The sequence below is a fragment of the Chelmon rostratus genome, chromosome 17 (genome assembly GCF_017976325.1).
Source record: "Chelmon rostratus isolate fCheRos1 chromosome 17, fCheRos1.pri, whole genome shotgun sequence".
In the NCBI taxonomy this organism is placed as follows: Eukaryota; Metazoa; Chordata; class Actinopteri; order Chaetodontiformes; family Chaetodontidae; genus Chelmon; species Chelmon rostratus.
In genome coordinates, this window is record NC_055674.1 from 14,051,543 (window position 1) to 14,067,459 (window position 15,917).

The 15,917-nt window shown below is 37.7% G+C and overlaps 1 protein-coding gene and 1 gene segment (V, D, J or C); both read right to left on the bottom strand.

The window, feature by feature from the left end:
- Positions 1–687: 687 nt before the first annotated feature.
- Positions 688–14,094, bottom strand: LOC121620888. The segment is given in 5 exon segments: positions 688–1,208; positions 1,382–1,699; positions 1,804–2,151; positions 3,166–3,465; positions 14,059–14,094. Coding segments are annotated over 5 exon segments (1,377 nt in total).
- The window catches only part of LOC121620884 (immunoglobulin mu heavy chain-like), a 94,899-nt gene continuing 88,213 nt past the window's right edge, over positions 9,232–15,917 (bottom strand). Inside the window, exons 4-8 of the mRNA XM_041957132.1 lie at positions 13,139–13,188; positions 12,006–12,299; positions 10,347–10,694; positions 9,925–10,242; positions 9,232–9,751 (exon numbers count right to left, since the gene is read on the bottom strand). Coding sequence (XP_041813066.1) covers positions 9,360–9,751; positions 9,925–10,242; positions 10,347–10,694; positions 12,006–12,299; positions 13,139–13,188 — 1,402 coding nt within the window. The 3' untranslated portion in view covers positions 9,232–9,359. The remainder of the gene's footprint in view (positions 9,752–9,924; positions 10,243–10,346; positions 10,695–12,005; positions 12,300–13,138; positions 13,189–15,917) is intronic.

Genomic DNA, 15,917 nt, shown 5'->3' on the forward strand with positions numbered 1-15,917 from the left:
GTGGACAGTAATTAATCAGTTAATATTAGGGACATTCCACACCGTCATTTGAACAATAGATCACAAGACAATGATGAAATTCTATTGATGACACAAAATCTCTCAGTATCTTTTAGTGGGGTCACATACTTTATAACCTCACAGGTCAGAGTGGATTTAATGTGTACCATATGACCTAATAGGTTTGCATGTTCTTCTAAAATATTTACTATATTGATAAATGTAAAATAAAATGATATCATATTCTATGAAGATCCTGAATTGCCATTGGAAGACCTCATTATTGGCGTGGCTTGTGAATCAGTATATTCATCATTTGACTGAGTTCAACCATGAATAATCATCTGTTTTGTGCTTGGGGTGCAAAACCCAGCAGAGGAAACACACATACACAAAGACAAGTCACACAAACAGTGTTAATGTACCTTCTAATAAACATGAGCTCATGTTATTTATTTCATTTTTGCCTGAATTTAGTGGAGTTGTGGTGGAGTTATTCTGGTGAAAGTAACATGATGCTGTAAGTTTGATATATCGTTATTGTCATCAAGCTTCATAACTCAAACATGCTGATATCTCCATCAAATCTGTGTTGCATTAGGAAAGCGCTGTGACAGTACACTTACAATAAACATGGAGCTCAAAAACTGGTTAAATAAAGACATGAACTGAATGCGACATACATCAGCAGAGTTGCAAAGTGCTTTTTTTTATTTTGATTTTGAATCTGCATTAAAAAGACGAACACGATGTCACATCACAAGCAACAAACATTCAACAACAAAGAGCAGAAGACACAGCGACACAAAATAACATCTACTGGGCCTTGCACGTTTCAGGGATGTTCATGTTGAGGTTGACCAGGTTGGTTTTTTCATATGTTCTGTGCTCGATGGACCTGATAATAGCTTTAGTCGTGTTAGCCAAAGACTCGTGGTGAACTGCACAGCTGTACACCACGTCATTCTTTCGCCACTGCTCAAGGCTGAGCAACAACTGGCCATAAGCAGAATAGGATCCATGGTTTGCTAAAGGGTTTGTGGTGTGGAACTCATAGCTTGAGTCTACTTCCTCGTCATCAACAAGCCAAGACACAAAAACCTCCTGAGGAAAGAAGTCTTTCACATAGCAAGTCAGGGTCACCATGTCTTTTCTAGTATGTTCTACTGGAGGCAGCATAAACACTGAAGGACGCTGAGTCTGTCCTCCTGCAAGCATGAGAGAACAATTAGGCCTCCTGCCACAGATAAAAACATCGACAGTACTGAAGAGAATCTGGCACAAAATACACTTAGCAAGAACACTGAAAACCTGTTTGATGGCATGACAAGAGGAATTACACACAGGCTTTTAGTGCACAATTGCTGATTTGTTTTCTTACCGATATTCCTTTCATAAGGTTTCTTAAATGGCACAATCCAGTCTGTATGTTCAACAATGCAGACGCGCTTTATCCCCTGGCTCCATTCATCATACGAGATGTCAAGTGAAAGTTTATATGTGTTTGAATTTTCTTTAACGGGCGTTGTTGAGGAGCCAACCATCTCGTTTCCATGTTCGTCTTCCCACAAAATCTTCTCGAGAGATGGCTTGTTTACCTGGACTCGACAAACTATCTGTCCTTTCCTGTTTAAAAACATGTCGTCCAGTGTCGGACCAATGATCTTTATGTCCACATCTGCTTCAGCACAGTTGCCACCTGTTGAGTAAGAAATCAATGAACAAATATTGAACAGAAATTGGCAAAAAAAACACAAGTTGAAATTCAATTTACAACCAATTTTTCAAGAAATGTTTACTCACATGTATCATGATGTTTGTAGGTCACAGATGAATTCTTGAAAGTTGGCATGTTTTTTTCATCTTTCCCCTGAAACTGACATGTAAAAGTCGTGCCATCCTGTCTCCAATCACTGGACGGCACTCTGAGAAAACTTGCAACACTGTACAGTTTCGTTCCATTCTCATCCTTTCTGTCCTGAGAAGGTGTTTTGATCTCGTATAATTTGTTGGAGATGTCCTCATCATTTTTCAGCCATTTGATGTCATAATGTTTAGGTGAGAAATCTTCGGCAAAGCAGGAGAAGGAAGCCTCGTTTTCATCATCAGAGGAGCCCAACACTCTCAGTGTTGGCAACTTAACAATCACGGCTGAAAAACAAACATACACACAGATATATATATGCAGAAGCAAAGAATAATATATCTAAATATATATGCAGAAGCAGAGGTGAACAGTGTGCTACAGTATAATCTACTTTTACCATTCACTTATACTTAGAATAAGAACTGATTTCATGATTTTTCTGTACAACCGTATGTTTATAACCTGCACACACATATGCACATAATGATTGGGGTCCTCAATTTCAGTGTAGTTTAGTGTAGCTTGTTACTAAAGTGTGCACAAAGAGTCAAAAGGACAATAAGTGAAATAAAGTGGAAAATTCCAGAATTTTACAGCAGAGGTTTCAATGCTCACTTCTGCATATACATTGACTGCTTGGGCAAGTGAACACATGATTTTGTTGCGTGAATGTTAATAATCAGCATACATTTTTCATCTATCTGCATAACTAGGATTATGCAGATAGATGGAAAGAGGCAGGAAACATTGCAATAATCTGTTTTTGGTCAGTTGCAGAGGACATACAGTACATTATTTAAGAACAAAACAGACTGAGTCAGCAGCTGAACATCCACGAGACAGCTTCAGCGTTCTTTTTCCACCTCACTGTTTGCCTGCAAGGTCTACTAATAATGAAATGAGAAATATTTGAGGATGTGTAACGCTATTTAATTTGCTAACAGTTTTGTCTTTATGTTCTCCTCTGTGTTTATCTTCATTTGAAATGACAGATTGGAGTATATTTGTTTGAACCAGCTTTTTTTTACTGCTTTTTTTTAATGTTTAGTTGACACATGTCAACCGGCATAATAATAACATTAAAAAAAATAAAAAAAATAAAAAAAATACAGGTTGATGACACTGAATTCTACCTTAATTTATAAGTAATAGACAGCAATTACATATGAAATCATTTGTCAGTTACTTGTAATAATAATTATAATATATGAAAAAAAACTTGTATGGGTCAACAACGTTACCATGTAAACCTGCTAGATTTCAAACCAATTACTAAAAATCATTTATATATGACTTACGTGGTGGTGGCACGATAACAACATGTGTGTTTCCTGCTGGATGTGCCACGGCACATTGGAAAGGCTGCCTCGCTACCCAGTCCTGTCTCCTCACTTGGATTTGACTGACTCCCGTGTAAGCGTTGCCCTTCTGTACTGCAGGATACTGAATGAAGTCTGTCAAGGCTGCCCCATTTTTGCTCCATGAGAAGATCAGTGAGGAGGGTGTGAAGCCGGTGGCAAGACAGCCAACAGTGACCATGTTTCCAGTACCAGAATCACATTGTAACAGAGGAAACACAGTTGGTGCAGTTGAGGTGGCTAAGAAAGGAGAAAAAAACGTGGTAATAAAATGCCAAAATAAAAAGAGAATTCAACATAACATACATTTTTCACCAAGCAGTACTTAAAATAGAGAGAAGTCAAATTAATCGATCAACAGTGTCAAAAAGCATTGACAGCATTCGTTTTTAATCCGCTGAATGTGGAAATTTCAAGTGCCCTCCATACACAGACCTTTTAATTCCCTTTCTCATTTATTGGCATGTGGTTGGTTGCACAAAGTTCAACTTCCCTCGACTATATTATTCGTGGTAGTTTGTCATCGTAAGTATGAATGGGTTCCTCAATAAAATCACTATTACTTTAAATGCATACTTTAACAATCATTAGCTGTGCAGTCAGTAAACACCCATTAAATGAGTTGATTGCAGTCCTATTTTTACAGAAAAATATTACTTTTGGTGAAATTCAGCAGTTATGTGTGAGGTTAAAGAGTGTTCTTACCTGACGAAACAGTTACTGTTGTACCCTTTCCCCAATAGTCAAAAGCATCGTAGTAGCACGGTGCTGAATCTACTTAGCTGTTAGTATGAAAAGTCTACATCTACTAATGTCGAGTGCAAAAAGCCCACCTCAACATTGAATTAATCCCACTGCTATAGAATCCACTGAAATGACCCAAAAAACACGAGTCATAAAGATCCACCGGTGAGCCCGACTGAGAATATCCCTGTTTTACATTTAACACTCTGTACTGTATTAAAACTTTACTTTTGAAGGGACACTTGACATGTTGAGAAGTCACATTCTAACTTTAACATGACATTTTACAGTGTGAAACATACCCTGCTGCACATTTTAAATGGTACAAATCTTACCTGATGACATTGTTACCATCGTGCCTTTTCCCCAGTAGTCGAAAGCCCAGTTGTCACAGTTAAGAGAGTCAATTGACACTTGGGACAAAAACTCATTACCGTGATGTCCCATTACTTCATGTCTGGCAGTTTAGTTTCAGCTACAGTAAAAATCACTCTCAAATACACACCTGTCGATAAACTTCCTTTCCGACTGAACTAAAAGACAGGAGTTTTAAACCTTTCACAACTTTTTTTTGTCAGGTTACAAAATACTGTTCTTTTCACTGGCCAACAGTTGTGACAGCATGAAAATGATGAAATATATTTTAGAAATTTGATCAGGAAATGTATTCTGTCATGAGAAATATTAAAATAACATACCTGAGGTGACGGTGACCATTGTGCCTTTTCCCCAGTAGTCAAAAGCACCATCACAGTGTCACATATCAACACATCCAACATACAAAAACTAGCACCTCAAATATTTCGGAGATGCTTCTGAGGTTGAAATATACTCCAGTAAACAGTGTAATTGTCACATTTTCTATAAAAAGACCAAAGATGCTGATTTTACCTGACGTGACGGTCACCATGGTTCCTTTTCCCCAATAGTCAAAGTAGTTGTAGCACTTTGATACAAAAATATTTCACAGCTTTTATCGTCTAATCGATTGTTATTTTTATTGATAAAAATGTTATATGTAACCAGCCTTTCCACTGATCTTTTGTGTTTACTGTAAATTACATCTTAGTTTAAGTGCCTTATTAACCACATAAATTTGATAACAAAATGGAAAAACACTGAATATTCTTCACTCAAAATGTATTTGATTATTACTCACCAGAAGTTACTGTAACTTGAGTCCCTTCCCCCCAGTAGTCAAAGCCATCACAGTGATATATTACCATCTGCCTCTAATGCAAATATTAAAAGTGTTGATTAAACCAAGTACATGTTTCAATGACAAAGCAATTCCCAGTCATAAAGACTGTGCTATTTAATAACCACTTCCCTTGAGGTATTCATTTCCTGTGCTGTGGGCTACATTAAATTAAATGTGTTTGCTGACGGTTGGTGAAGACTTCCTCTTTATCAGGCCCTCCTCTCCGCTCCAGTTCACACAACCAGATACACTTCATTCAGCCCAAATTACCATTAAGATTAATATAAGTTGATTATATAGGGCTCTGTTTCCCTTAGGTACACACTGTTAACTGTTAGATTAAAAAAATATATATATATTCTTTGCACATGTTCACTTGATGGATCAGAACCACTTCAAACAGTTATACTGTCCATCCTGAAGGGATCGAATGTTTTAGTCCATTAAATGGCCATTTGAAACAGTGTCACAATATTATATATTATTTTATATATAACTTTGTCGTATGTATTTACTTATATTAAATGTTAACTAAGTTTAACACACGTCTGCCAATATTTTTGTGTAAAATGGTGTTAAGTGTGAAGGAAAAGTGTATTTGGTCGACTCGTGCCCCCCAAGGAAAGCTGGAGACATCGATGTTTTAATGCAGAAGGGTTTATTGATGCTCGGTGAGGAGAAAAGAGACATTATCAACACAGAGTGAACACAGAACAGTCCTTTATCCTGGCTGGGAGGACTAGATCTGGGTCATGCCTAATTATGGTCATTCTTCAGGAAATAAGACTATTTGTGATCAATTGATTGGCTCTCCATACCTGTTGAACAACAAGAGACGGTCTGCCCCACAATGTCTGGAAGACAGCACAGCTTATCACCCTTAGTTGCCTCAGCAACAGGGCTTCTCTCCCTGTCTGAAGGGTGCCAGTCTCCCTAAGCAACCCAACAGCTGCATTGTACTCCAGCAGAGCAGACAGACCTCTCCCTTCACCTGGAAGCTAGCCTTCAGCTGTCAAGCCCCTCTCCTGTGGAATCATCTTCCAGTTGTTGTCCGGGAGGCAGACACCCTCTCTAGATTTAAGAGCAGGCTTAAAACTTTCCTTTTCCTTAAGTCTACACTTAGGGCTGGCTCAGGCTTGCATTGGACCAGCCTCTCGCTATGCTGCCATAGGATTAGGCTGCCGGGGGACTTCCAATGACAAGCAAAGCTCCTCTGTTCTTCTCTCCCTCTCCATCTCTGTGTCCTTTCATACCATGGCATGTTACTGACTTGGTTTCTTCCCCAGAGTCTTTGTGCTTTCTAGTCTCACAGGTCCGAATGGAGAGCGGCCGAACCCGACCGATTGATTAGAGCTGCATCTCCTGCTGTGGCCCTGCCGGACATCCACTGCAGCTGTTATTGCTATTAGCGATGCTACCATTAGATCATTTGTATGTTCATATACTATCTGCTATTAATATGTGAATGCATCACATACATAAATATATCACCTAGGCATATACCATGCCATACTGTGTATACTTATAAATCTATTACACCTGTCAAAACTGTGATTTCTGTCCAACCCCGAACTTCTCTCTCTCTCTCTCTCTCTCTCTCTCTCTCGATCAGGTAGGTAGGTTTCATCCTCAATAAATTGATTAAGTTTAGGTCTTATGGTCCATTTTTATCCTGCCAATGAGAGACTATTTAATCTGCTAATAATCACTGCATTTAACATTGTGCTGTTTTTGCCCCTGTCTCCTGCCCCTCCATATCATTGCCCTACTCCTCTGCAGCATCAGACTCCTTTTCAGCCAAGCAACTTGCCGCATTCTGGTCTGAACCTGCTCGGCTCTGCTGCCTAATCCTTGGTCTCTCTGCTTGTGTTTGCCCCGGCTAGTATTCTCTTGTTCTGCAATAAATGACCTTAAATTTCTTACAAGACTCTGGGTTCGTCTACTTTGTTTTCTATATTTTATTATTGTACAACTTTAAAAAAAAATGAATAGTGCTGTTATGAGTGTTATGTATTGAAATTTGAGATTGGACAAAGGTTTTAGGAGCAACATCAGTAGTTATCTTTATTTAAACATTTATTTTCAAAAAGACAAAAAGCTCTTGTAATTAAAATGAAATTGTGACAATTGTGATGACTTACATGATAGCATGAGTTTATATGAAAAAATGCGTGAAAAAACTTTTTTACAGAAAGTTGACCTTGTTTCATTTAATCTGAAAAGACAGAAAAAACACAAAGAATACAAATTAGTAAAACTGCACCAAAATGATCAAGTTCCTGCTATTTATCACCACTTGCAAATCTGGTTTTATTACAAATGTATCATATGACTGACATATACGCAGTTACAAAATTGCTGCATCATAAAATACCAACAATATGCAAATGAATCCTGACAGGTGGACCAACATGTTCACTAGGATGTCCTTCATAGTTGATGTAAAACGTTCAGAAAAACTGGAACCTACATATTTGTTCTGGTTTTTGTCGGTCTTTGCACCATGCATGCTGGCTGGCTTCTGTTGTAGTTTGCTTATTTGAAAAACAATTTATCTTAATTAAGTTGAATAAATATTTTGCATAATATTGAAAATACAACACTTTTAGAATTGAAGTCAGTTTAATAGTCCCAAATTTTATTATCATTGTTTGATCAAAATGTTGAGTTTTTGTTTACACATAACTCAACATACAACAGAGCTGATTCAGTCCCTCTGTGGTGTAGTCTGTTAAACTCTTTATCCTTACAAAGTTGATTTTTATTTTAAGTTTATCATTTTTCAAAGAATTAAAGTTTAAAAATGTTATGTCCACGTCCTACACATGTAAACATCATTAATAGTTTAAGTTTTTGTTGCAAACACTTCTGCAATTAGAATATGGTATACAATCAGTAAAAAGATATTGGCGTTGTGGCTAAAGATCCTTTTAATTGTTGGTCAGAGTGGTAAAAAAGCTCTTATTATAGCAGCAAGATGTAATCAAACATTCATAATGCATGATGGAATTTACTGAGGTACTTATGATGTGATTATATTATGATGATGATGATTATTATTTTATTGTTGTTTTATTGTGGCTCTGCCCTTTATGGACCTTGTGTCATTCCACTCCTCATGTTTGGAAGAGTTTTCTGCCAACCCATCTCTGTTTTTTAAATACATGAAACTATTTTCTCAGTTGTCTTTTTCTGTGTACAACTCTCACAAATAAATTCATTATTACCTTGAAAGCAGTGGTTCCAACGGCGAACAGCAGGGTGATGAGGAAGAGAAGGATGAAGGTGAGGGCGGTGTCTCCCATGTTATCGTCTTCTGCCTCGATGACACTGTTCCATTGGTAGTTAGTTTTAATAAGGAACTCTGGATGTAGTGGACAGTAATTAATCAGTTAATATTAGGGACATTCCACACCGTCATTTGAACAATAGATCACAAGACAATGATGAAATTCTATTGATGACACAAAATCTCTCAGTATCTTTTAGTGGGGTCACATACTTTATAACCTCACAGGTCAGAGTGGATTTAATGTGTACCATATGACCTAATAGGTTTGCATGTTCTTCTAAAATATTTACTATATTGATAAATGTAAAATAAAATGATATCATATTCTATGAAGATCCTGAATTGCCATTGGAAGACCTCATTATTGGCGTGGCTTGTGAATCAGTATATTCATCATTTGACTGAGTTCAACCATGAATAATCATCTGTTTTGTGCTTGGGGTGCAAGACCCAGCAGAGGAAACACACATACACAAAGACAAGTCACACAAACAGTGTTAATGCACCTTCTAATAAACATGAGCTCATGTTATTTATTTCATTTTTGCCTGAATTTAGTGGAGTTGTGGTGGAGTTATTCTGGTGAAAGTAACATGATGCTGTAAGTTTGATATATCGTTATTGTCATCAAGCTTCATAACTCAAACATGCTGATATCTCCATCAAATCTGTGTTGCATTAGGAAAGCGCTGTGACAGTACACTTACAATAAACATGGAGCTCAAAAACTGGTTAAATAAAGACATGAACTGAATGCGACATACATCTGCAGAGTTGCAAAGTGCTTTTTTTTATTTTGATTTTGAATCTGCATTAAAAAGACAAACACGATGTCACATCACAAGCAACAAACATTCAACAACACAGAGCAGAAGACACAGCGACACAAAATAACATCTACTGGGCCTTGCACGTTTCAGGGATGTTCATGTTGAGGTTGACCAGGTTGGTTTTTTCATATGTTCTGTGCTCGATGGACCTGATAATAGCTTTAGTCGTGTTAGCCAAAGACTCGTGGTGAACTGCACAGCTGTACACCACGTCATTCTTTCGCCACTGCTCAAGGCTGAGCAACAACTGGCCATAAGCAGAATAGGATCCATGGTTTGCTAAAGGGTTTGTGGTGTGGAACTCATAGCTTGAGTCTACTTCCTCGTCATCAACAAGCCAAGACACAAAAACCTCCTGAGGGAAGAAGTCTTTCACATAGCAAGTCAGGGTCACCATGTCTTTTCTAGTATGTTCTACTGGAGGCAGCATAAACACTGAAGGACGCTGAGTCTGTCCTCCTGCAAGCATGAGAGAACAATTAGGCCTCCTGCCACAGATAAAAACATCGACAGTACTGAAGAGAATCTGGCACAAAATACACTTAGCAAGAACACTGAAAACGTGTTTGATGGCATGACAAGAGGAATTACACACAGGCTTTTAGTGCACAATTGCTGATTTGTTTTCTTACCGATATTCCTTTCATAAGGTTTCTTAAATGGCACAATCCAGTCTGTATGTTCAACAATGCAGACGCGCTTTATCCCCTGGCTCCATTCATCATACGAGATGTCAAGTGAAAGTTTATATGTGTTTGAATTTTCTTTAACGGGCGTTGTTGAGGAGCCAACCATCTCGTTTCCATGTTCGTCTTCCCACAAAATCTTCTCGAGAGATGGCTTGTTTACCTGGACTCGACATACTATCTGTCCTTTCTTGTTTAAAAACATGTCGTCCAGTGTCGGACCGATGATCTTTATGTCCACATCTGCTTCTGCACAGTTGCCACCTGTTGAGTGAGAAATCAATGAACAAATATTGAACAGAAATTTGCAAAAAAAACACAAGTTGAAATTCAATTTACAACCAATTTTTCAAGAAATGTTTACTCACATGTATCATGATGTTTGTAGGTCACAGATGAATTCTTGAAAGTTGGCATGTTTTTTTCATCTTTCCCCTGAAACTGACATGTAAAAGTCGTGCCATCCTGTCTCCAATCACTGGACGGCACTCTGAGAAAACTTGCAGCACTGTACAGTGTCCTTCCATTCTCATCCTTTCTGTCCTGAGAAGGTGTTTTGATCTCGTATAATTTGTTGGAGATGTCCTCATCATTTTTCAGCCATTTGATGTCATAATGTTTAGGTGAAAAATCTTTGGCAAAGCAGGAGAAGGAAGCCTCGTTTTCATCATCAGAGGAGGCCAACACTCTCAGTGTTGGCAACTGAACAATCACGGCTGAAAAACAAACATACACACAGATATATATATATATGCAGAAGCAAAGAATAATATATCTAAATATATTTGCAGAAGAAGAGGTGAACAGTGTGCTACAGTGTAATCTACTTTTACCATACACTTATACTTTGAATAAGAACTGAATTCATGATTTTCCTGTACAACTATATTTTTATAACCTGTACACACATATGCACATAATGATTGGGGTCCTCAATTTCAGTGTAGTTTAGTGTAGCTTGTTACTGAAGTGTGCACAAAGAGTCAAAAGGACAATAAGATTTTGAAGCGAAAAATTCTAGAATTTTACAGCAGAGGTTTCAATGCTCACTTCTGCATATACATTGACTGCTTGGGCAAGTGAACACATGATTTTGTTGCGTGAATGTTAATAATCAGCATACATTTTTCATCTATCTGCATAACTAGGATTATGCAGATAGATGGAAAGAGGCAGGAAACATTGCAATAATCTGTTTTTGGTCAGTTGCAGAGGACATACAGTACATTATTTAAGAACAAAACAGACTGAGTCAGCAGCTGAACATCCACGAGACAGCTTCAGCGTTCTTTTTCCACCTCACTGTTTGCCTGCAAGGTCTACTAATAATGAAATGAGAAATATTTGAGGATGTGTCACGCTATTTAATTTGGTAACAGTTTTGTCTTTATGTTCTCCTCTGTGTTTATCTTCATTTGAAATGACAGATTGGAGTATATTTGTTTCTAAAATAATAAAACCAGTTACTGCTTTTTTTCATGTTTAGTTGACACATGTCAACCGGCGCTTTGAATGAGTTTACAAAGATGCAGTAAAGTTTGTTTCGAACTACATTTCTCAGGAAAACCTACAAAACCAATCAGGAAAGATAAACTTTTGTCAAACATATTAGACCAATAACACTTATGTATTATTATTATTATTATTATTATTATTATTATTATTATTATTATTATTATTATGTCTTTGTTTTCTTGGTTTTCCTTTGTGTTGCATAAAACACTTGCAGCTGCATTTATTGACTGAACTGTGTTGAAGAGTTTTTGTATAATATATTTTTGAATAATAAAACAAACAGTTTATTATCATCAAGCAGTGATGAAGAGCATTCTAATTGATACTGAATTCTACCTAAATTTTGAAGTAATAGCCAACAATTAAGTATGACATCATTTGTCAGTTACTTGTTATAATAATTATAACGCTAAAAAAAAAAAACCTTTAAATTGTTGTACAATTCTAAAATATGTCAACAACTTTACCATGTAAACCTGCTAGATTTCAAACCAACTACTAATATGACTTACTTGGCGTCACACGAATTGTTGCATTTCCCGCTGGATGTGTCACGGCACATTCAAAAAGCTCCATTGCATCCCAGTCCTGTCTCCTCAATTGGATTTGACTGACTCCCGTATAAGCGTTGCCTTTCTGTACTGCAGGATACTGAATGAAGTCTGTCAAGGCTGCCCCATTTTTGCTCCATGAGAAGGTCAGTGAGGAGGGTGTGAAGGCAGTGGCAAGACAGCCAACAGTGACCATGTTTCCAGTCACAGAACCACATTGCATCAGAGGAAACACAGTTGGTGCAGTTGGAGTGGCTGAGAAAGAAGAAACAAACGTGGTAATAAAATGCCAAAATAAAAAGAGAATTCAACATAACATACATTTTTCACCAAGCAGTACTTAAAATAGAGAGAAGTCAAATTAATCAATCAACAGTGTCAAAAAGCATTGACAGCATTCGTTTTTAATCCGCTGAATGTGGAAATTTCAAGTGCCCTCCATACACAGACCTTTTAATTCCCTTTCTCATTTATTGGCATGTGGTTGGTTGCACAAAGTTCAACTTCCCTCGACTATATTATTCGTGGTAGTTTGTCATCGTAAGTACGAATGGGTTCCTCAATAAAATCACTATTACTTTAAATGCATACTTTAACAATCATTAGCTGTGCAGTCAGTAAACATCCATTAAATGAGTTGATTGCAGTCCTATTTTTACAGAAAAATATTACTTTTGGTGAAATTCAGCAGTTATGTGTGAGGTTAAAGAGTGTTCTTACCTGACGAAACAGTTACCGTTGTACCCTTTCCCCAATAGTCAAAAGCATCGTAGTAGCACGGTGCTGAATCTACTTAGCTGTTAGTATGAAAAGTCTACATCTACTAATGTCGAGCACAAAAAGCCCACCTCAACATTGAATTAATCCCACTGCTATAGAATCCACTGAAATGACCCAAAAAACACGAGTCATAAAGATCCACCGGTGAGCCCGACTGAGAATATCCCTGTTTTACATTTAACACTCTGTACTGTATTAAAACTTTACTTTTGAAGGGACACTTGACATGTTGAGAAGTCACATTCTAACTTTAACATGACATTTTACAGTGTGAAACATACCCTGCTGCACATTTTAAATGGTACAAATCTTACCTGATGACACTGTTACCATCGTGCCTTTTCCCCAGTAGTCGAAAGCCCAGTTGTCACAGTTAAGAGAGTCAATTGACACTTGGGACAAAAACTCATTACCGTGATGTCCCATTACTTCATGTCTGGCAGTTTAGTTTCAGCTACAGTAAAAATCACACTCAAATACACACCTGTCGATAAACTTCCTTTCCGACTGAACTAAACAGACAGGAGTTTTAAACCTTTCACAACTTTTTTTCTTGTCAGGCTACAAAATACTGTTCTTTTCACTGGCCAACAGTTGTGACAGCATGAAAATGATGAAATATATTTTAGAAATTTGATCAGGAAATGTATTCTGTCATGAGAAATATTAAAATGACATACCTGAGGTGACGGTGACCATTGTGCCTTTCCCCCAGTAGTCAAAAGCGTAGTCACAGTTCAACAAAACATGTTCCACTGCATACAAAAACCTGTTCCCAGATACCTACACTTTCCATGGCTGGTTATTTTTGACAGTCTACCCTGTAGCACATTTTCCTCTGCTTTAGCAAATAAGGATTCAGAGGATGGAACCAAAAATGATTTTCACCCCCAAGGTTTAAATTGAGTCGATCGATTGAAACACATTTAACGGACAGCATTCCAGAAATTAATAAACAGTCAAAACTGGATTTGTGAAAAATTAATAAAACTGTTTTTAAATCAAAATGTATAGATTAGAGAGAAAAAAAGTTTGGCTTACCTGATGTAACGGTGACCATTGTGCCTTTCCCCCAGTAGTCAAAAGCACCATCACAGTGTCACATATCAACACATCCAACATACAAAAACTAGCACCTCAAATATTCCGCAGATGCTTCTGAGGTTGAAATATACTCCAATAAACAGTGTAATTATCACATTTTGTATAGAACGACCAAAGATGCTGATTTTACCTGACGCGATGGTCACCATTGTTCCTTTTCCCCAGTAGTCATAGTAGTTGTCACAGTGACAGGTTTCAATAGCACTTCCATACAAAAGTACTTTACAGCTTTTATCGTCTAATCGATTGTTGTTTTTTTTGAGTAAAATGTTATATGTAACCAGCCTCTCCACTGATCTTTTGTGTTTACTGTAAATTACATCTTAGTTTAAGTACCTTATTAACCACATAAATATGAAAAACAAAATGAAAAAAACACTGAATATTCTTCACTCAAAATATATTTGATTATTACTCACCAGAAGTTACTGTAACTTGGGTCCCTTCCCCCCAGTAGTCAAAGCCATCACAGTGATATATTACCATCTGCCTCTAATGCAAATATTAAAAGTGTTGATTAAACCAAGTACATGTTTCAATGACAAAGCAATTCCCAGTCATAAAGACTGTGCTATTTAATAACCACTTCCCTTGAGGTATTCATTTCCTGTGCTGTGGGCTACATTAAATTAAATGTGTTTGCTGACGGTTGGTGAAGACTTCCTCTTTATCAGGCCCTCCTGTCCGCTCCAGTTCCTGCAGCACGGAGTTCACACAACCAGATACACTTCTTTCAGCCCAAATTACCATTAAGATTAATATAAGTTGATTATATAGGGCTCTGTTTCCCTTAGGTACACACTGTTAATTGTTAGATTAAAAAAAACATTCTTTGCACATGTTCACTTGATGTATCAGAACCACTTCAAACAGTTATACTGTCCATCCTGAAGGGATCGAATGTTTTAGTCCATTAAATGGCCATTTGAGTCAGTGTCACAATATTATATATAACTCTATATATAACTAACTATAACTATATATAACTAAGTTTAACACACGTCTGCCAATATTTTATTATGTGAAGGAAAAATTTTGCATTTGGTCGACTTGTGCCCCCCAAGGAGTCTTATGTACTTCATATAGCTATAAATCTATTAGAGCTGTCAATACTGTGATTTCTGTCCATACCTGAACCCCTCTCTCTCTCTCTCTCTCTCTCTCTCTCTCCCTGTCTCTCTCTCTTTTTCTATGTCTCTCTCTCTCACCCAACCGGTCGAAGCAGACGGCCGCCCACCCAGAGCCTGGTTCTGCTCAAGGTTTCTGCCTGCTAAAACCAAGTGCTTGGAAGATGGCCGCATTCTGTCCAACTACAACATTCAGAAAGAATCTGAGCTGAGGTATGCAGATCTTTTTGAAGACCCTGACTGGCAAGACCCTGGAGGTGGAGCCCAGCGACACCATTGAAATTGTCAAGGCCAAGATCCAGGATAAGGAAGGCATCCCTCCTGTCCAGCAGTGTTTGATCTCCATCTTGTACTCGGTCTGAGAGGAGGAAACTGATCTGCTTCTGTTCAGGTGTCTCCTCATACCCACCATTTATTCTTGGGTTTGGATCGCTCCTGATCAGCTATCTATTCCTTTATTTTTAAGTTTCAAGAAAAATGCTCATTCCTGACTTTTTGTTTGACTTTTAATGATCTCACTTTGAGGGAATTGTTGGGTCTCTGTAGCTAAAGAGTTTGGTCTCTCCTCACCTCACCTCTCCTCTGCTTTGCTTTCCCCGCCCCATCTTCTCGCTCTGCCAATAGGAAGAGAACCAGGAAGAGGAAGTTTAGATAAGGTGGGGGTGTGGCCAGCTAGAGTCTCTCTTTGGGACCATGCAGCCTGTTCAGGTGAGTTTGCGTTGTAAGATACAGAGTTGGCTTGTTTTTTGATCTTTTTGGTTGTTTTCCTGTTTTGTTTGCTTCTTGAAGGAAATGTTAGGGTTTGTTTTCCTGCTTTGTTTGCTTTTTGAAGGAAATGTTAGAAGAGGCTGTTAAATCTAGT